The sequence below is a fragment of the Euleptes europaea genome, chromosome 2, assembly GCF_029931775.1.
Source record: "Euleptes europaea isolate rEulEur1 chromosome 2, rEulEur1.hap1, whole genome shotgun sequence".
Classification (NCBI taxonomy): Eukaryota; Metazoa; Chordata; class Lepidosauria; order Squamata; family Sphaerodactylidae; genus Euleptes; species Euleptes europaea.
Genome location: NC_079313.1, coordinates 98,847,951 through 98,871,271, shown reverse-complemented (window position 1 = coordinate 98,871,271; position 23,321 = coordinate 98,847,951). Strand labels below are relative to the sequence as shown.

Here is a 23,321-nt window from a genome sequence, read left to right as displayed (position 1 = left end):
GACCAATTAGCCTCCTTGTAGTCTGCCTGGCTGTTTTCTTCTCCAGCATTTCCCCCTATTTACTATGTAAGCTGACTGCATCAAACACCCACTCGCTGACTCCAAATAATTTATTAATGAAGTTAAATTGTATTATTCCACATGGAATAAAGCCACATGGCTTTAAGAGCATGTAAGAGTTATTGGGTTTACTATATTACCAAATTATTTTAATTGTAAAAGTACAAATAATATAACCAAATTACAAGCTACTCTTTAACATACCACCAACAGAACAACCATAGTAAGCATTCTATCAATGCCTACAGGAGATATAGGACAGGAAATTTTAAGGGCAGTTAAAAGTTCCTTCAAGAAGAAGGGATTCTTCACCATGTTTTACCAGGGAAATTGGTGAACTGAAAATGGATGTGGTACCACTGATGAAAACTTGGGCCATGCCTCTATATCACTAATTACAACCACTTTGATATACTTCCTCTTAAATGGGCTGATATACTCTGGAGTGGGCAGATACAAATCTAATTAAAATTACTGCAGTCAAGACCTCTACAGCACATTCATTTAGAGCACATTCCTGACAATTGTGGCTGATTGGGCTTAGAAGGTGGTGAGATCTCGCCGCCAGCGTAAGTGCCTCTTGTTCCGTGTTAAGAGGCACTTACGCTGGTGGTGAGGGCAGTTCCACTGGCGCCTGAGCGCCGTGGAGCTGCACGCCACTCCTCCACCGGCGCAGTCTCCCCGTGGTGCAGATCACGGCGGGGACTTGCAGCGTTGGCGTGGGGGGGGCATTCCCGAGGTGGGCCGGGGGAAGGAGCTGCCATAAGGTGGTTTCCTGTCCCGTTTCACCACTTAATGCTAGCACCGAGAACAGCGCTGCTGCGTCTGCTTTTTAGCAGGTGCAGCTTCGCTGTTCTCTATGGGGTGAAAAGGCCCTGTTTTTAAAAAAAAGCCGCGAAAAGGCTTTTTTTGGTTTTTCGGTGCAGGTGGAACGGTTTTAGGAGGTGGCATGACTGTGCCTTCTCCCTGCTGTTCCCCTATGCCAATTCTCAGGAATGTGCTGTTTGTCTAGGGGTCCCCAACAAGGTGCCTGTGAGGGCCATACAGTTGTGGCCTCCCCCACTTTTTTTCCTAATATCCATCTCACAGGTTCCTGGACCAGATCCTCAAATACCTTGCCTGATTCAATGCTATTAGATCACATAATGTTTGACTGTTGTGGTTACAGTCAAACTAGGATCTTGAAGAGCCGAGTTCAAAATCCCCACTCTTCTATGGGACCTTACTGGATGAACTTGTTGCAGCCTCTCTCTCAGCCTAACCTCCCTCAAAGGGTTATTGTTGTGAGGATAAAATAGAGGAGAGGAGTGAGGATAAAATAGAGGAGGGGAGAATTTGTAAGCTACGTTTGGGTCTCCAGTGAGGAGGAAAGCTGGGTATAAATAATCTAATCAAATCAATAAATAATTTTCACAAGAGGTGCGTCTGTATTCGCCTAAATTTTTCTCTGAAAGCTGCATTATTTTGAAATAGCACTGAGCAATCACAATCAAGGACAGTATCACTGATATGGATTATATCAGGGGTGTCCAAACTTTTTTCAAAGAGGGCCAGATTCGATGAATTGAACAGGGCCGACCATTTTGCCTGACATTCTTTGAACCATTAAAATTAAATGCAAATTAACTATTTTATGCAAAGTTTGTGTACAGTTTCCCATGCAACCAGAAGGACTGGCGTTTGTAATACTGTGCAGGGAAATGCCAATTCTCAGGCTTTGCGTGGAACCTCCGGCCTCCCCATGTTGGGTCAGCCTCCGGCCAGCTGCTCTCCCTTTGGAGCACCAAGAGGATGGGCTCCATGCCGGGCTCCCGGGGCACGTGGGCGGTGGCAGGGAGGGGCCTCCAGTCCACCAGCTGGCTGAAGGCCTCCGCTGGGCTCCTGGGGCGCATGGGCTCCGTACCAGGCTCCCAGGACACCTGCGCTCCGTGGCGCCTGAGTGCAGTGAAATTCCAGGGGGGGGGGAGGAGGAGAAGAGAGAGAGAGAGAGAGAGAGAGAGAGAGAGAGAGAGAGAGAGAGAGAGAGAGAGAGAGAGAGAGAGAGAGAGAGAGAGAGAGAAAGCGGAGGGAGGTTTGCTCTTGAGAAGCAGCCGCTTAAAAAAAACCCAATAAATTAAAAATAAACTCTCCCCTCAGAAACACCCCCTTCCCTTCCCTCTCGTCCCCCCCAGCAGAGGGACTATGAGGCGCTGCTGCTGCTGTGGCGGCGACGCTGAGAGGGCGAGCAGACCGGCCGGCCGGTCCCCGGCGGACGTGAAGTGAGGTGGACGACGAGGATGACGATTTGCCAACGGGCTTCCTACCTGCCCTCAAGCCCAGTGGTGGTAGCAGGAGGAGGAGGAGCGCCGCCGCCACCACAGACTCCCTCCCCAGGCACTGACAGAGCTCCAATCCGTGCTGCTACTGCGGCCTCCGCTGGGCTTCCGGGGCACGCCGGCTCCGTGCTGGGCTCCCGCGGTGCTGGACAGCTGGGGCAGGAGGGCCCTGCCCCCAGCTGGCTGTTGGCTTCCCAGCCGGCTCCCAGGCATGCCGGGCTCCCGAGGCGCGCTGGGAGGCGGGGGGAGGGCCCCCGCCCCCCAGCTGGCTGTCGGCATCCGAGCCGGCTCCCAGGCATGCCTGGCTCCCGAGGCACTGGCAGTGGTGGCCCAGCCGGCTACCGGCCCGTGGACCAGCAGGGATCCCGGGGGTTGGCCGTGGCTCCCAGGGCCCCTCGGCAGCTTTACCCTTCTCCCCGGGGGCCGGATTCAACCGGTCCACGGGCCGCAATTGGCCTGCGGGCCGGACTTTGGACATGACTGGATTATATTTTTACAGTTCAAAAAGAACAGGATTTCTTAATTATTATCTCAGATTTTAAAGAACCTCATATTTCTTTATTAAACTGGCTTAAGAGATAACTTTTATAAATAAGATGCTGGGGTAAGACGCTATTCTTTTTTGGAGATACAAAAGTTTTCCTTGATCCTTCTTTTCATATCTGATGGCAATGCACAGAAGCCTTGGGGGAAAAGTACAATTCTAGAGAGAATTACTGGGTATCCAGTGATTTGTATTCCTTTTAGGGTATCTACAGGGGGTCCACTAGGCAGGAACACAAACACTTGCTGAATAATTGTTTGGCTGCAGCCAGCATTTTAGTAGTCAAAACGCTGTAAACAAGTTTCTTTTCTCTTTGTTTGGAAACATATGATTTGGAATATAATGTTAATGAATAACTTTACAAAATCTTTTATAGAAGAAATATACAATATCATAAACAAATTTAAGAAAGCAGTGGTAACTTCTTGCTATTGGAATAAGAACAAACAACATGAAAATGTGCGAAGCAGAATTACCTCTTATTTGAATAAAGAAGTTGTATAAATAATAAGGACAAAGTGTTTAGATATACTCAAGTTACTGTTATTTTTGGTTTTACATTTTTCATTCTTTATTCCTATTACATTTATCACTTTTTTAAATAAAAAGCACAATGACAGTGCCCAGCTGAAAGTTCAAATAGCAATATTAATGTGAGAGAGAGATGGATCTTGATCCTGGAAATGTCTGGAACCAAGACACTGATATCTCACAAGCAAATTATGCAAAACACAGACTACCTCACAATAGCAGCCAGTGGACAACGTAAGATATCCCACCAATAGAACACAGGGGTATGGATTTCCTCTTCACACAATTCAACCAGCCTTAAAACAAGGGAACATTTGGGATTGAATTTCTAATGATAGCAACTCATCTATGCTTGCTTAATGTAAGCAGTATTTAAGAGTATGCAATGAGCATTTAACATGCTATTCTAAAAAAATCTGATCCTTAACCAATTTTTTTTTATATCTGTGTATACTTACAAGGGATGGTTCTCAAGTAAAGATTGTCTCTGATCACTTGTTGTAGTTTATGATCTATTGAGCCTTTCTGAAACTGCAGGCTTAGGTAGTGACGCAGATCTTTGTTGATAACTTTCCCTATGAAACAAAAACAGAAAATCGTGAAGAAATGCAATATATCACATGATAGACTAGATATAAATTTATCTCTCTAAGACTCTTAACATCTTCATTGCCCCACTGTTTTTCAGATGTGTCCAATGTGCAAAGACATGCAGCCAAATAACTGCTTTCCTAGTTCAACACAAACCCACTACTCTGTACAAGCATACCTCGGAGATATTGTGGGTTCGGTTACAGACCACCGCAATAAAGCGAATATTGCAATAAAGCGAGTCACAAGATTTTTTTTGTTTCCCAGTGCATGTAAAAGTTATTCTTACACTATACTGTAGTTTATTAAGTGTGTAATAGCATTGTCTAAAAAAAAGATGTTCTGTAATAATAATGAAAAAGTTTGAAATATTGCGAGAATTACCAAAATGTGACAGAGATATGAAGTGAGCACATGCTGTTGAAAAAAACTGTGCCAACCAACTTGCTCAAAAACACAATATTTACAAAGCGCAATAAAGTGAGGCGCAACAAAACAAGGTACGTCTGTATCTGCCTCTCTGACCTTGCTGCTTCATTGCTTGCACTATGCAACTTACGTAGTTCCTGGAGAGGCATTTTTTTAGCCCTTTCCCCTTTAATATCTTATTTTTTCAGTTCAATGGCTTTTATATGATTCCCTACCTCTTCCCCATACACTAAACTCTTCACTTATCCCACTATTGACCCAGCTTCCTTGTGCTGCCCCCCAGACAAACAGACTTTCCAGAATGCATAGGTTAAAGCTCATGTTGTATTAGTAATATGCTAGGAAATAGTACTTTCCATTTAAGAAAAGTGCATGCCAGTTACTGTAGTTTAGGAACCTCACTAGTCACATGTCTCTGTACTAGTCCACCGTTTGGCCAGCACCAATTTGCCCGGGAAAAGTAAGAGCCTTTGTTTTCATTGTTAATGAGACCGGAGGAAGAGAGAGATGTGTGAATTCATTATCTTTTCACGGACTGCTACAACTGGACTCTTATCAAGAGAATTAATGCAGATGCCTCCTATTCGGGTTGTGAGTACACTGAACTGTTTGGATGCATGTAGCCTGCAAAATAAAGAATGATTTGAGACCATGTAGCTTCCTGTTGAACAGTTATCTTGCGAAGGGTCTAGCTACCAGGTCCCTTTCTTTCAGTAGCTTTGTTTTTATGCCTCTTTTCTTTTAGTTCCCTAGTTCTCAGACACTCTTTTCTTCCTTCCAGCTAAAAGTACCACAGACCTTCCTTCCACTGCTCATGAAGAGCCACACCATGCACCAACTATATATTTATAGCACACAACTTGAATCAAATAGTTACGTTTTTGTGAATACTATGCAACACAGAAGCTCAAGTGGGATTTTCAGGCAACTGGCACCAACCAGCTTTTGGCATAAGATGGAACCATGTTCAGAATAAATTATTTTCATACAAGGGCACTGACAGAATAGTGGACAATTTTTGCTTCTGAAGTGTGATAAATAACACTTATCTGACAGTGTGATACATGCATGTGCTAATGCTAGAACTCCAGCAAGCCTCAACTATCAGTTTACTTTCAGTACTCTCAAATAAAGGCCTAATTGTTCTGGTAAGCACTGAAAGGTCTAATCTATCTATGCTCTAGGAAGTCTAATTTATGGAATCAACAGGGGAGACTGCTAAAAGGAAAATGTATTAGTGCAGGTAAGATAGAGGCCAGTCATTTGCATGCTTAATATATTGATTGGATAATTAGTGTGCAAGAAGAAAAAGGGCAGCATAAAAGTGAACTACTACACTATGCCAAATGCATCTGACGCAGGAAAAGAACACTAAAATCCAAGCATACTAATTCAGATTAATTAATTTAATTAAATGCAACCAAAATACAAAAACACGCACTGCTGCCATGCACTGCTGCTATTTTGTGGTTGGATTCTCCTCCCTCTGCAGACATTTTGTGGTTGTAGTGGCAACCTGTGTCAGAATTACAAAGATGCCCACAGTCTCAAAAAAGCTGAGGACCCCTGTTCTATATGCTTAATAATAATGATGATTAATTGCCAACATGTCGCAACTGACTTATGGCAATCCCTCAAATGGTTTTCAAGGCAAGAGGTGGTTTGCCATTGCCAGCCTCTGCATAGCAACACTGCTCTTCCTTGGTGGTCTCCCATCCAAATACTAACCATGGCCAACCCCGCTTAGCTTCTGAGCAGTTTGGGCTATTCAGGGTGCTTCTATACGGGTAAGAATTCTATTTTCATTCCAGTTTAGCTGGAAAAAACACTATACTGTCATTTCCAGGATGGCTGTCATTTCCAGTTCCCCAAATCTCTTTAGAAAACAATGTAGATTTCTGAAACTTCCTAATCTTCTGCTAGAGAGGCAAATTTCAGTGACAATTTGAATATTATTTTTATGGGGTTGGCTTACCCTTATTGGCATGTTTTAACTGACCTTTTTGTATTTATTTTATTAGCTAGACTTATTTATTTTTACTGACACCTTTTTTATTGTCTTAGAGCTCATTCCTGAGCCCTGCAGCAGCCAGGGACAGCGTGGTGGTGGCGCTGCCTCGATGCTCCAAGGAGGTTTTGCGGCCTCTGCAAGATAAAATAGGGGCATTTTTAAAATAAAAAATGTAAAAGGGGGAAAGGCCCCATAGAGAAAAGTGATGCTGCACCAGCAAAAAACTAATGCAGCACTGCTGAGGAGTAAGGGGGTGTTCCCAGCCTGAAAGGGGTTAGGAGGCTACCTAACAGCAGCCCCGCCCCTGGAATGTCCCGGGAACGCCTCCCAGGACTCCGGTGTGAGCACTTGCTGCAGCAGTCCTGAGAGGCCAGCGCAAGTGACACTACGCCAGCATCCGTGCCAGTTTACATGGCACTAGTGGCATGGATGCCAACGTAGGGGGCTGGTCGCCTCTTATGCCCATTCGGCCTTGCTCAGGGATGGGCTGCAAGTTGCTTTTGTTTTATTGTTTTACATAACAGTCAACTTGAGCAGACCTAGAGCAGTGGCATACATATTTTGAAATAAATAAATAAAGCCAATGGCCCATCTACATTGTTCATTCAACCAAAAACTACTCTTTTTAAAAAGACAGACTTTTTGCCTTTGATGTTATCCTTGACTTTGCTCATTAACCACGCTGGTATCCTTGCAGTTTTGATGGCATCTTTCTATCTGAACTTTAAATACTGTTTCACAACATTTATTCGTAACAGTATTATCCTTTTACAATAATCCTATCAAGTATCATTAGCAAGCTTGTCATATCACAGGAAAAGCACTGCCATCCAGCACACAAATAACTCTGTATTACTGTTCTTCTGATCTTTTTGGCACAAAGGTACAAAGTAATCTATTGTTGTCTGTCACCTTCCCAGAAAATACTTGCACCTCCCAGTAAGCTTTGGAAAATAAAATTTGCAAGTGTCAACAGAATGTCAAAGCCTTAAACTGGAAGTATTTTTAGTATGATATTTTAAGATGATAAAAAGGAAACCTGCATGTCACAACATCAAAGAGTCACATCTAATGAGCTCAAATTCCTTGATTGTTCTTTAAAGTATATACCTAAGCATCATGTACTCATTATAGAGCCAAGCATATGCATAATGCCCAACACAAATAATATTTTATCAAATCTGAGTAAATATTAAAAACCAAAATGATAGGCAATTATTTGTTTTTTTAATCCATTACTTAACTTTCTCTGTGGACAATAAACTTAATCAGACTCTTAATCAGCCTGGTTGCTCCCATGGGTAGTTCCCATAGCCACATGGGTTGAAGTTATATTTATTTATTTTATTTATTTAAAATATTTATAAATCTCCTTTCTTCCAGGCATCTTAAGACCCAAAGCAGATAGCTACAATCTCACAACAATTTGATTAAAAAAATCAAATCAACAGATCAACAGGATACATCACCTGTGGAATTGCTTCCTATGATATTCTCTAGCTGGCATAGGAATGGCTGCCAAAGCAACAGTACCCACACCAGTAAGACAAAAAATAAAAAGGAATTACATACGTTCACAGCCCATCCCTAACCTCTGAGGACAAAAGTCCTCAGAAGATTAGGAAAGGGCTGCGCTGGCGCTGGGGCCCCTGCACGGGTGCACGGGCTACTTATGCCGCTGTGAGTGACCCCAACACCGGTGGGGAGGCCCGGCACTGGTCTCCTGACACTGCTGTGGCAGTGCTGCCCAGGGACGCCGGCTGGGCCTTCTGCCAGCGTCCCACCAGTGCAAATCTGTGCACCAGCGTTCCAGGGGGCGTCCCAGCGGGCATTCCCGGGGTTTTCCGGGGGGTGGAGCTACCTGTAGGCAGCTTCCTGTCCCCATTTGGCTCAGAACGCCAGCATTGGGAATGGCATTGCTGCGGCTGCTTTTTAGCAGGTGCAACATCGTTGTTCTCTATGGGGCGAAAAGCCCCATTTTTTAAAAAGCCTTTAAACAGCTTTGGAGGTGCTGCAGCAGTGCCTCGGCCACATTGTCCCCAGCCACCAAAAGCTCAGGAATGGGCTGTCAGTTTTGCTCCTACTGTGGAGCAAAGGAAAAGATACCATTGTTCCAGCATTTAAGGAAATGTACAATATTTTACACACAATAAGATTAAAATCATACAATTGATCATAAGAGAATATGAAAACTATTAAACTAGCCATGCCTGCAAAAGTCAAATTTTGCAGCCTAATGGAATACAACTAGAGATGAGCTTCTCCTACCGACTAACAGATTTCCCAAATTTAACATTTGTTCAAATGGTCAATGTATCCTCCTGTAACGTATATAAATCTGCTATATTACAGAAGAACAGTACTAGGACATTTTGCTAAGACAAATGTACTTTGTAAATAGTTCCATTGCACTGAAGAAAATGAAGGAATATGAAGTGTTATAGATATTCGTCTTCTCTACCAGAACTAAAAAGAGACCCCATTAGCACATTCTATATGTTTTCAGAAATCTTCTGTGGAAATATAAGTCAGTCTCCTGGCTGGTAGGATTCTAGGTAGGATGCACGATGCAGCCATTTTCAAAAGAGAATCCAAGAACAACTACACTTATCGTCCTGAAGAGAAGAAAAGCATCCAAAAGATGTGGGGGGGGGGGAGGGGGGAGAATTAAACTTAAGAGGCTTCAAGGGACTTTAACAAGCTTTGGAACTTTCTCTTGGATCAGAAAAGCTTCTATGTACTCCTCTACAGCCTTATTACAGTGGGGACACACTAAGAGACGGTTGCTTTACAGATCTGCTGACGAAGCTGCATGCAAAATACACAGGGAGCTTTGAGTGAAATAAAATTTCTTTTCCCATTGCACCATTTCCTCTTCTTCTTGTGCTTTTTATATACAAATGGCAAACATTTGCTTGTATAGGTTAAACTAGTGACAATACAATCCTGCAGTTACCTCTGTCTAAAGCCATTGAAATTAATTGATTTAGACTGAATGAATTCTGCCTTTCAATGGCATTGTGAATGTTAATAAAGAGTCTTATCACTACTTTATGTTTTAGTTGGTCCCTAGAGCACTCGTTGCATTTCAAGACTCAAACCCCAAATCAGAGACTTTATTGAAAAGAAATTGTGAGAGATCCCCTCTCTCTGAGTTTACTTCTCCAAATCAAATGTTCAGACGTTGATAAAGAAACAAAGGATTTATTGAAGACATCAGGAGCTGAGACAGGCACAGGTAGAAAGCTGCAAGTGAGGGGCTATTCGGGTTTACAGAATATATTGACTCCAGGGCACTGGGGCACTGGGGTTCACACTTATTGTTATGGGAAGTTACAAGCTTGGCATAATACAAAACATCAGACGAGTCCCAGGAAGTCTGGTGAAGCTATCACACTTCCAAGGCCGCATCGGCCTGAGGGAGTACTGACAGGAAGAACAGCGGGGGGGGGGGGAAGATACTAGGGGCAATCAGCCCTGGCGCCTGAGACCAGAAGGTGTGAACTGCTTTTACGAGTTCACTGATAACAAAGCAAAAGCAGGTGATGGAAAGCAGAGACACATAGACAGAGACCCTCACAGAAATATTCTTGAAACATTCCCATGATAACTTAGGTCCTAAGCTCAAAGCTATGTTTCCCTGGAATAATGGAATGGTTTTATGATTCATAGCCTTAGGAGCAATGGAAAGAGTGGCTGGAATACAAACAAGTACTTTCAGCAGACCTGAGGCCTTGGGCACACCCAATGGGATTTATATCTGTTTGAGCAGCAGACCTCTGTGTCATATCACAAACTACTTTTGAAAGTCTCCTCAGTTTCAGAAGTAGTTTGTCAAGAGGCTTGGCTAACTATTGTTTAAGAAACAGAAGCCCAAACTCCCCTTGGGCATGCAAATTAGTGATGTGCATCTTTGGATCCTACCCAGGTATTCAAAACTTGCTATTGCCTCACTGTACACATATATACACACACATAACATTGTGCAGAGCGGCAGAGACGCTCCCTCCCCACTGCCACTCAGCTGTTTGGTGGCGGCGCGGCCTTTCTCTTTAGCTCTGCCTCATCTCTGCGTCTTCCCTGGCCGCCCCAGCAGCACGAGCCTTCTCTGCCGCTCTGCCCGATGTCCCTGCTTTCCAAAAAGCTTTCCCCAGGAGGAAAGGCAGAGAAGGCTCGCATCACTGGGGCGGCCAGGGAAGCTGCAGAGATGCGGCAAAACGAAAGAGAAAGCCTGCACTGCCGCCAAACAGCTAAGCTGGTGTGTGTGTGTGTGTGTGTGTGTGTGTGTGTGTGTGTGTGTGTGTGTGTGTGTGTGTGTGTGAAACCGGCTGCCTGGAGACTGAGGAACAGGAGGGGGCAGGAAAAGCCTCACCCTGGCACTTCCGCTTATACAGTCAGTGACATCATTTATAGATGATGATGGTCATGCCCCCTCTCTACCCCCGCCTACTTCTGCCCACCAACCAGCTGAGAGTTGGCGGGCAACAACAGCAAAGAGCAGTAGATTGCCTGCCATAACCAGGCAGTTGGGAACCCTACCACCAAGTGTTTTTAAAAAGTGGGTGGGGCCAAGTAGGGCTGTTTCCCAGCAAAGATTCTGGAAATTTGAAGGGCTGTGAAGATTTTTTAAAATGTTGCTTTGGCCGCAGCTACTACAACACAAGGATCTGCACTGTATTACTGAAGCTAAACCGTGGCACTTATTTTGTGGCTGGCTCTGCCTCCTGTGGCAGCCATTTTGTTCCTGCGCCCACCATGCCATGTCAGAATTTCAAATGTGCCCGCAGGCTCAAAAAGGCTGGGGACCTCTGGTCTAGATAATGGGTGTGGGACTGGCATATTAGGACAGTGTTAAGCATCAACAACTTAATCCCACAGTCACCATTTTATACCTAGCCAGAATAAGCTATAGTTACTGAAGGGATAAGCATGGTACCTGTAGAGACATAAGTTCTTCTTTGCTGCAACTAATTCAATATAAAGAAACTGTGTGTCATTCCCCATGTGTTAAATATTGGTATTGGGAAATCAATACAGTTCTTTTTCTTCCAGGTTTGTTTTTCTGAAGTTCTTTCCCAAAAATTTATATACTCAATATGATGCTATCCCTCATAGACAAAAGTCAGTTTTGCCAAGGAAACTCTCTGTTGAGCTTTAGTTACCCTTTAAATAGGCTTGGTCATTTGACTAGCTAAAAGACAACTACTTACTTGACCCATCAAATATTACCAATAATGGAAACTACTATTGCAACAGAGAACAGGTGCTTTAAATCTACAGACCCGATATTTTTGCAAACTAAGGAAACAAATTAGTCAACTATTTTTATAAAGCTCAGGGGTCATTCTAATCTTCTCTGTATCATTCCAATTTTAGTCCATGGGCCGCTGAAGCGAGAGACATTTTATAAAGGACGTAATAATATCATAAATGATTTAATCTCAATTTGGAATAGGATCAGAAATAGAATTGCCCCAGATATTTCCCCCTGGCATCAGCAGAGACGGAATGGGGTGTAGCTTCATGTCAGAATTATACTGAAATAAATGGAGAAGAACAAGCTGGTTTAGCTTGTTATAAGGCTTTAATAAAAAAATAATGATTGTCCCTTATGAGAATGCAAGGTCAGCTAGTAAGAATACTATTAAATGTGTAATTATTTGCACATGAAAAGTTACTTGAACTTGCTATCCTTTTTAAGAAGGCATGGATTAAGAAAACTCTCAAAATTTGAAGATTTAGTGTTAAAAATAAGTGTGGTATTTTATCTACATTGTGAACCTTGCTGTTAGAATTAGAGGAGGAGGCAGTGAAAGCCATGAGATAAGGCGGCATGGTTATTTAGGATATGTATAGTCAGGATGTTTGGAGGTATATATACATGGAAGGATCACAAATCAGAGGTTATCAAGTCCTCCAACATCTAGTATGTTATGTACTCAAATGTATCTACCTTTGTCATTCATTCACAAGGCAGAAGCACTATATTCAACTTCTTGATGTTCATCTTAATAATACAGAATGAAAGAACTGCCGGTAGATAGAAGTCAAACATACACTATAAGATGCCTTACTTTCAAAGATGGAAATTGGAGTCATGGGTAGCTAACATTAATGAGGAAATATAATAATTTTAAGATTAATTTTAGATATTTGAATATGGTCTTTTAACTCAAGCAGGTTTAGAAGGATCAGAAAACTATACAAGAGTTGAGTGGACTATTTTAGACAGGAATATGTTGTAACTTGGTACATGACTTAAGTATATATTGAGAACCTGATACAACTGCTATCATTTTCCTAAGGACGTAAGAAATACAATACTGCCAGATCAATGTTGTTTATCAAAGCACTCTGTTTCAGAACAACCAATTGCTGGTGCGGAAGTCAGAAGAAGCTGCAAGAAGCTAGCAGCAGCCTATTATATAATGCCTCATTGTGCTACATATGAATAATATATTGATCCTTTCATTTTTGTAGTTGTTTGATGTCCTGCAGCAACATGCAAAGAGACTGCAGTCCTCTTTTCACTCACCTTGTTCTATTTCCAATTTTACTCTAAAAAGATTCCAACAGTTTCTGTAAAACTTCCTACAGTTTGTAGAACACAACCACGGCAATGGCAAGGATCACTCATAGGAAACTTCTTGATCCCCCTTCCCTTAGCAGCCACGTGTGAGATCCTGGAAAGTTGATGCTGGGAATCAGGGGACTTGTGCAGACAAAATGCCTTAAGGGGGCTGAAGGGAGATCTTCAGAGAAGAAAAGAAATTGAGCCAACTTACCCTGGCTTCCCTGTTCTACCAGTGTGCATTCTACTTTTCTTTCCTGCTGCAAAGAGGAAACATGCCTTCCTCCCTTACAGTAATCATGGAAAAAAGGTTGGATCAAGATTTGTGCCACAACAGTGCTAAGGGGGCAAGAGCTCTCACTGCTATTCAGAAACACTAATCTATAGGTGCTTTGATGGAAACCACCAGTATGCATTGGCCAGAGTCCAAAAAAACCCATGTGCAAACAAAAAAATTCAGTGAGAATAAGGGGAAGCTGCTGATTCCCCTGCATCACACACTATTCTAGACCCTAAAGGAACGCAGCTGACAAGAGAAGGATGACTGAAAAATGCATATCCTGTGTATGGGCCTTTAGAACTTGACCACTGTGTGATAGTTTAGCATGCAGCTCATGACCCACCATTCTGTAACAGCTGAGTCTTCTAAACATTCATCAAGTTCAGACCCTTACATTAGGAATACTGAGCTTTTCTTCTGAGATTCTGTGAAATTAAGCAGGGGTCTCCTTCTGTATCTGTAATATTGCTACTTGTTCTCAGCCCTCATGACTAGGCAGAGCAGGGAAAAGAAAGAAGAGTAGCACTATACAAAATATACAACTAGACTCTAAAAGTTGCTATTCAAGCACAATATTTTATTCTACACTCATGATGCCAACTCTGTAATGATTATAAGGTCATGCAAAGCATTCAAACAATCAACATCCGACAGGGTAAGGAGAAAACTGAGAATGGTGAACTCAAATTAGTATTTTTGATAAACAACATTTAAACAGGAGGGTGTACTGAATATGCTACTGTAAGCAAACACAACAGCAGTTTCAGGTAGCCGGCTCAAGGTCAACTCAGCCTTACATCCTTCCGAGGTCGGTAAAATGAGTACCCAGCTTGCTGGGGGTAAAGGGAAGATGACTGGGGGAGGCAATGGCAAACCACCCCGTAAACAAAGTCTGCCTAGTAAACGTCGGGATGTGACGTCACCCCATGGGTCAGGAATGACCCAGTGCTTGCACAGGGGACCTTTACCTTTTTAATGGCAAGGATTACATGTACATTCCTGAAAACTAAAAGTAACATAGCAAAAATTAACATCACATATCTAATAGCCAACTATATCCCAACCAGCAGATACTTAAATCTGCAGATCAGGGCCAGACAGAGATTAGAAAAGTTTTTCCTGCAAACCTGCCCCCCCCCCTCAAAGGAGACTTGTCCTTACATGTGCAAGCAACACTTCTCTGTTCAGCTGGGTAGCCAGGCTAGTGTTGGGAGGTGGATTCTTCGAAGTCCACTCATGCTGCAGCTCCCTGCTACCCCCAACTGTAGCCCACTGGCCCTGGTGCTGCCCTGAATCCCAGTGCAGCTACTGCCAGGAGCTGTGCCTGGTGGCAGGGCCCAGCAGCTGTGCTGGACCTGGCAGTGAAACCCAGGAGTCATGCCAGGCTTGGCAGCAGTGACGGTGTAGGTGGGAAACAGGAACTTGCAGCTACAGTGAACTAGGGCTGAGTGGGACAGGAATTGCATCATGATGCTTTAAATTATTAGCCGCCTTGTCAGCCCTTGTAACTGAAAAGTAGGATATAATTTTTGTAAATAATAATTATTATGATGTAGAAGTTAATAATTCAACTACACTCGTGCTGCTTTTACGTGATGTGGGGACTTGTGGGGATACATACACACACACACACACACAGGTTAAACTTAAACCAGAATTATGTTTATATGTAATTTCTTTCTGATCTCAATTTGAAGGCCAAAACTGACATGGCACAGGGAGAATTCTGATCACATTGGCCTGTTTTTTTTTTTGTTAAAGGTTCATAGCTGCCACATAGGACCTTGCTTTAGTTCAAGACCAGTGTCAAGAGAACGTAACCCTACCAATGCCACATGACTTGTTTTAACCCCAAGGATTTTTTTTTAGCCATTCTATACTATTATTGGGATAAATTCAGCACAAAAAATCTGCATGCACTACAGCTCTTGCACAAGTAGGAAAGTAAGAAAAAGACTGTGGTAGCTGCTTGTGCCAAGTCAAACTTAATATATTCCCATGTGTGTTTCCATTTGTGTGCGATGTTGCACAATTAATTTCTGGCCACTATAAAATACAGGTAGGAAAGCACTAGGTGTTACACAAGATCTTGTGCAGGTGGAACTGCCATATATCCATTTAAATTTCCATTTGTGTGTTGCTGGATCCCAGCCACTATCTTAAAAGCGTCTTCCTGGTTTTATGCTCTGGTAGTTTATAGGTTAAGATGTTTACTCAGTATTTTTTTGAATGATGCTATTTTAATTGTTCTTACCCAACATATTCCTTTTTATCCCATTGCTGTTGCAATTTTATCATGATTACAGTGATTTTGTTATATTATTTGTTATGAGCAGTTGCAGAGGTATTTCTATGAAGAGGCAGCCAGTACAGGTGTCACATTCACTCCAAACAGTTCTTAGCACTGGAAAAAAACGAAATAGGCACTCACTATTTGCCCGTCTTCTCCCTACTTTCAATCAATCAACCAACCAACCAACCAATTAATTAATCAATCCTTTATTGGCACAAAAAGGCACAATACAAAAGGATATGAAAGGAATAGAAATATTAAAAGCTGCCCTTTAAAAATAGTTAGTAGACAGTTACATCAAATAACAGTGTTTGTTGATAATACCATCTAATTAACTGTTTGGCAGGCTTATTCGAGGGATAACAGCAATGTGCAGGAGGCTTAGTTTCAACTGACAAAACCATTTGGGGGAGAGAGATTGAGTTCCTTCACCATGGCACTGATTCAAAACAGGGTCCCATGCAGCAAGCAGTCATAAGCCTTTAAACATTTCTGTTAGACATTTAAAAGATTCCAATCCCAGAAGCCCCAGCAGTTTTTCTGTTTTGGCCTTAATGTGCAGATATCATACGCAAACAAAGAATTCCAAATGGTAAGTTAATTCAAATGCCTCGCTTTAAATATTAAGGTCTCTATGCATTACTTCTGCCTTGGGACTAGCATGAAAGAACGCCTGCTACAAAGCCTTCTTTGCTCTTCTTCATCACGTGGAGATTTCAATAAAAGTGGCCTTGAGGCCGGCAACAGCAAATTCAAGGTGAGAAAAACAATGAGGCCTGCTACTACTATCTGTATCAACAGCTAGAAAGCAATGACAGGTTGCCTTGCCCTAGCTGCCTGTCTCTGCACGACTATCTTTACTCCTCCTCCTTTCATATGCTCAACCTACAGCTTCTCTACACCTCCCTCTCTCAACAATCCCCTCTTTCATCCCCCATATCTCTACAGCTTCCCTAATCCCTATTGTCCACCCTCCCCTCCAAAATCATGAACACTGAGGTGAGGTTTTATTTTTTATTATTTTAAATTGCCATTCTAAGTGTATTTATTTACTTCATTTACATTCCAGGGTGGCTTACATTGTTCTCTCCTTTATTTTATCCTCACAACAACAACCCAGTGAGATAGGTTAGGCTGAGAACACATGACTGGCCCAAAGTCACCCAGCAAGCTTCCAAGACAGAGTGGGGATTTAGCTGCATTTCCTGGATCTTAGTCTGACACGCTAACCACTACACCTCATTGGCAGGTCAAGTTGTTCTAAATTCCATTCTAGGACTGGGCCAAGAAATGTATCCCATTTTCTCAGAAAACCTGTTTACTGGTATATAAAATTTCATTTGTGTGTTGACACCTTTGAGTCAACACAGGAAAGGAAACACACACAGCAAACTTCACCATTGATACAATTATCATGTCTCTTAAACTTTAAGAGACATAATTGTATCAATGGTGTTTACTGTGTGAGCTTCCTTTCTTGTAAGACTATTTCAAGGTATGAATGGCCAATAATGTCACTCTATCAAATACTGACTTTTGAAGCCCTTATATGTAGGGTTGCCAACTCTGGGTTGGAAAATTCCTGGAGGCTTTGGGGGAGAAGCTTGGGGAGGGCAGGGTTTGGGGAGGGGAGAGAACTCAGCAGGGTATAATCCCATACAGTGCCCTCCCCAGAGAAGCCATTTGCTCCAGGAGAACTGATCTCTGTCATCTGGAGACCAGCGGAAACTTTAGGAGATCTCCAGGTCCCACCTGGAGGTTGGCAACCCTACCTATATGGCTTGGAGCCAGCGTGAAGGACTGCTTCCTCCAATATGAACCTACACATCCACTCGGGTCATCTTTGGAGGCCCTGCATTGGGTGCCCCTGCCATCTGAGGCTAGAAAGGTAGAAACAGCAGAAATTACCTTCTCAGTTGGGGTGCCAAACCTCTCTCCAGGGAGCTTTCTCTACCAGCAGGTGAAGACTTTTTTGTTTTGTTTAGTGTCTTACTGGCCCTCCCCCCTCCTTATTGTGTTATTCGTGTTTTACCAAGTTATGTCTGTTTATATGTTTTAATTGAATTGTTTGTTTATATATATTTTATTTGGGGACCCTATTCTGGAGAAAAGGCAGCATAGAATTTTTAAATAAATAAATAATAACCCTTTGTCCTCTCATTTCTATTGTGACTCTGTTTGCTTCATTTTTAAAGCAGTCTATTTAAATGTGGAATTTAGTCCAAGTTCACTCCTCTTTTGCATTTCAAACTCTAAATCAAAACACAGAGTATGCACATGCATTCCCTAGTGAATACATATTTTAAAAAAGAATATTCACTTCACGCAAACCATTTTCTCTGACATGGATATCTCAAGAGAAGGAGCACGCCACTCTCAGAAGACACTCTGACCACAAATCACTTCAATCTCTTTTCATACTACTGCTTAAATTAATTCTCTGCATAATATGTTCCCAAAAGAGCAGAAATTTGTTACATGCTCCCATCACTGCCGACTTAAAGATCACATGATATTTAAAGAGGAATTTAAAAAGAGGTGCAAATACATTTGGATCTTTGATCAAAAAATATTTTGTCAAGTGACTATTAGCATGTTTGTCAAATGCTGTCTAAGGATGATACATTTTTTAAAATATTATTTTTTAAATGGACACTCTAATCAAGGTTTGATAATTACTGCAATTATGAAAACTAATTACCGGTAACTGTTATTATGAAAACAATGGATTGATGCGTATCAGTTCATTTGGGGAGTATGTTCCTCTGGGTGCTAACAGAACATACCAAAGGATGCAACCCAACAAAATTAGCTTTTGAAAAAAAATAATGAATTGTAACTTTTCACAATGTTAGTTAAGGTTTCTACCGGTGAAAATGGTTAAGTGAACTGTTCTTGTTTGACCTCTATCTTGGAATACCAGAGTTAAGCCAGGAATTACACATTTTAAGACACAATCAGAAATAAAGAGAATATATATATATATTTTAAGGCTGCTGCTAAGAAGCCAGGCCAGCTTATGATTCCAACCTTTCATAGAGGCTTTACAGAACAGACAGCTAGATCACATGGAAGTAGCATTCCCTGGTTCTAGCCGCAAGCCAATTATGGTGGCCCTAAGTAAAGGCTTTAGCACTGATGACTGCTTATGTTCCTATGAGATACCTGCTGTTAGAGCAGAGGCCCATAGAAAAAGCTTCACCATGCTGCTAGACTTGTTGCTGCCTACTGAAGGGTTAGGGGGCAACCAATACTCACTCCTGGCCTTTCTATTAAATTATATTGAGATGAAATTGAAGAGGAAAAGCTGCCACCTACCCAATAGCATTCTTGGTTTAAGGAACTATTTAACAGAGATCAAATAGAAAGCCGACTAGCAATATCTGACTAATCAGTTCATTAACATGCCACCATTCCTAGATGGACATGGGTTTCCATAACTTGTACTCCACATGTGAGTTTTTTTCCTACCACTGTTCTAAGGATTTTTAGGATAGAAGTTTGCCTAACATGATTGCTCTTTCCAGTTTCTCTTCTCTCCTGCCTCAACCAGGGATGCACAGAATTGCAATGGTTTATAGATAGTGAGAGAAATAAAGCAGAGTTCTAGAATCGATTTCTTGTATGATTGATAAAGCTGGTATTGAGTCATTACAGCAGCATCTAGTGGCAATACAAACTGCACAAAGGAATGGCACACTGATCCAAAGAATATGGCAATGGTGAGGAAATCACTTGTTAGCCTTGGAGCTATGTATTTAATGTAGAACCCACACATTTCTGATTCCAAAACCAGATAACTGACCACAGAGAAACAATCACATATTGATTATGTAACCTCACACCACACCTCAAGTGGGTATACAAGCACTAAATTTAGAAACAGTAGAGTATCTGTGGTATGACTCTTCAGTTTCAGGGTTATAAAGATACCGGTAAGTACTTAAAATAAAACTAAACAACCCTAGCTAATTATTAAAAGTGAGATGGAACAGAAGACTTGGAAGGCTGCATGCTACTTATTTATTTCCATACTGTAAGAACCTAAACTTTATAATACTAGCAGGTTTTTCTTTTTCAAAGATTGCCTTGAAAAAACATAAATCCAAAGATAAGGAACTCCCAGCATGTGTACCAAACTCTAGTGTTCCAGACCATTTTGCTTCACCCTTTGGCTAAAAAGGTAGCCTAACCATGTGCCAGCCTATCATCCATAGAAGCTGTATCCTTGTCCAAATACTTGTCGCCCACCTCCAATCATCTGCTTGCTTTTACTCTCCCACCACTATCCACTGGTAGAAATGTGTTGATTGGAGGGGGGAGGTTTGATTTTTTTTTTTTAAAAAAAAAAACCCCAAATATATTGTTCAATTTTTCCAATAGAAGATTTGGGAGCACAACACCAGCAACAAAGACTCATATGAAATTTTTCTCTTTTGAAAGAGTGAAATGCTTTAAAAGACAAGTCTTTAGTCCCTCAAAATGTATAGGATGAAAAAATTAAGACAACCCAAGCACTAAGTAATGATGATTGCTATGTATACTGTAGACATCACTTAATGTGCTTTGATACATCCCTACCTCAGCTAGTTGCTTTCCCAGATCCAGAAAATACACATTGGGCAAAAGCAGTTCAGGAAAGCCACCAACTATATTTAGGTTTACTTTTTAAAATTTCCAGTAAACCCTTGAGGTTGGCAAAATAATTTGTCTGCAGCTAAAGGGAAACAGACAAAGGATAGAGGGAGAAGAGGGGTTTGCTGTTGGTTACATGGCCCCACCTTTAGGAAATGCGGCCAAATTATATAATGCCCTCTCCCATAAAACATGCCTGACATCATTTTTGATTCTGTTAGGTTACTTACAGTACAACCTTAATCAGAATTACACCCTTTTAAATCCACTGAAGCCAATGGGCTAAAAAGGTGCTTAGGATGGCACTGTTAGAGAACAATCATAAGTAGATCTACCCAGAATCCTACTCAGGTTTAATCAATGAGGCTAACTACCAAAAATGCCCTTGGGATCTCACTGTTAAAACAAGCATGTTGCTTCTTCAGATATGAAATTGGTTTTTAGTTTGACTTACACCACTAAGATGGCAATAGCCACCAACTTGAAAAAGGCAGAACTTTATAGGAGTAACTGGTTTCACCTCGTCTGGAATACTGCGCTGTTAACTGAACTAACATACTAAAAGAAAACCCAACTTTCAATGACCAGATAAGGTCAATGAATGATTGAAAATTATTAAATTTTGTAACTGTAAGATAAGTGCTAATAAAAAAGAAAGAATTTACAACAAATCATAGAAATCAAACAACTCATTGTACAATGCATCTTCATATTTGAATGAAAAGAGACCATGCCTGATACCTTCCATTCTGGTACCCATTAACACCATTTGCCAGCAGGAATTTTGATTAACTTGAGTAGAGAAGCTTTTATGTGAGGTGAGATTTTAAGGGGTTTGTGACTGGCTTTTATTCTGCTCCCAGTCGACTGTGAATTTGTATTCATTGCAATTGGTTATAGACTACTGGACTTGATTTATTAATATTATATGCTACTGTTCAGCACTAAAAGCAATAAAGACAGAATAAAAATAATGGATGTAACATAGCCAATCATATCCCTAGCACAACACATAACCCAACAAGCTCTCATTTCTGCAGAGTTTTCAATGGAGTAAAGACCTACAATGAAAATTCCTTGCTTTCCCAAAAGTCTCCAATAAAGCATGAGCAAAACGTCAGTTGTAATGCATGCTGTTGCTCAATACAATAAAGGTATTGTATTGTATTGAGCAAGTGTAACTAACGACAGATGTAATTGTCATTACTTTCATTTTCCCCACAGCTGCCTTAGGCACATACATATTTCACTATACTTGAAATGTGTTAAAATAGTTCTTTGCTTAAAACACCAGAGCATAAACTAAGCTTACCACCACACCACCCTTGAAAATGCATTTCCATTTCAAGGAAGATTTAAACAATTATTTAAGCACTTTAAGTAATTATTAGCCTTTTGTTGAAGCTGGATTCAGACAAAAAAGAGGTACTACAGATCATATTGCAAATTTACGTTGGTTACTGGAGTATGCCAGAGAAATTCAGGGGGGGGGGAGCAGTTTGCAGTTTATAGTTTACAGCAAAGCTTTCAACTGTGTGGATCATAAGGATGGTTGTAAAATAAATGGGTGTGCCACAACATCTGATTGTTTTGATGCATAACATGTACTTTGGACAAGAGGCCATTGTTAGGACAGAATATGGAGAAACAGAACTGTTTCCAATTGCAAAGGTGTCAAACAAGGATGTATTTTATCTCCCTATCTGTTCAATCTAAATGCAAAACATACCATAAGGAAAGCTGAATTAGATTTAGATGAAGGTGGAATGAAAATTGGTGGAAGGGACATTAACAATTTGAGATATTCAGATGACACATTACTGGCAGAAAATAGTAAAGACTTGGAATGACTACCAATGGTCGAAAGAGAAAGTGGCAAAGCAGATTGCAGCTGAATATCATGAAGATAAAGGTAGTGACTACTGAGGAATTACATAACCTTAAGGTTGACAACGAAGAAAGTGAAATTGTTAAAAGAGTTTCTATTCCTTGGCGAAAGGGAGACTGTCACCAAGAAATCAGAAAAAGATTGAGACTTGGAAGGGCAGCCATGAAGGAGCTAGAAAAGATCCTTAAATATACAGAAGTGTCTCTGAAGACCAAGATCAAGATAATTCATACCATAGTATTCCCCCTTACTATGTCTGGATATGAAAGTTGGACAATGAAGAAAGCTAAGAGGAAAAAAACTGATTCATTTGAGGTGTGGTAGACCCCTGGTGGGGTTTTCAAGGCAGGAATGTTCAGAGGTGGTTTGCCATTGCCTGCCTCTGCGTCACAACCCTGAGCATAGCATATTCCTTGGAAGTCTCCCATCCAAATACTTACCAGGGTCGACCATATTTAGCTTCTGAGATCTGACAACATCAGGCTAGCTTGGGCTATCCAGGACAGGGCATGGATACCAGGGACCACCAAAAAGACAAAAAAAGTGGGTTCTAGATCAAAACAAGCCCAAATTCTCCCTATAAGCTAAAATCACTAAACTAAGCCTGTCTTACTTTGGTCACATCATAAGAAAACAAGACTCACTTGAAAAAGACAATACTAGGAAAAGTTGGAGGCAGTAGGAAAGAGGACCCAACATTAGACAGATTGATGCAATAAAGGAAGCCACGGACTTACGATTTCAAGAGCTGAGCAAGGCTATGAATAATCAGGATGTTTTGGAGGTCATTAATTCACAGGGCTGCCATAAAACAGAAGCAGTTTGATGGCATATAACACAGAGTCTTTTTTTTTTTTTTTTTTTTTTTTGCATTTTGGCTATTATTTTAACATTTTACAAAGTTTCCCTTAAGGCTTTTACACCAACAATCAACAACAACAAAAAAAGAAACACCCACTCACCCACCCACACTTAAGATAGATCTTTTGAAAGCCGCCATTGCAGGCTGGAAAAGTAGAGGTGAGAGGTGGAAAAACCAAGGAATAAATTAGGAAAAACACAGTTCTTAATTGAGAGATGATTTCATTTTAGGTCTTGTGGTATGAGATTTGCTTTGTTACCATAAACATAATTTTCACTGATACATTTGATATGATATTGAGCAGAGAATGA

At 41.3% G+C, this 23,321-nt stretch overlaps 1 protein-coding gene and 1 pseudogene across 4 annotated transcripts in view; both read right to left on the bottom strand.

The window, feature by feature from the left end:
• The window catches only part of MAGI3 (membrane associated guanylate kinase, WW and PDZ domain containing 3), a 175,889-nt gene that overhangs the window by 95,014 nt on the left and 57,554 nt on the right, over positions 1–23,321 (bottom strand). For all 4 annotated transcript variants that reach the window (XM_056867527.1, XM_056867528.1, XM_056867529.1 and 1 more), the window contains exon 2: positions 3,909–4,025. In XM_056867527.1, the coding sequence (XP_056723505.1) occupies positions 3,909–4,025 (117 nt within the window). The remainder of the gene's footprint in view (positions 1–3,908; positions 4,026–23,321) is intronic.
• On the bottom strand, positions 11,786–11,882 carry LOC130474048 (U6 spliceosomal RNA; annotated as a pseudogene).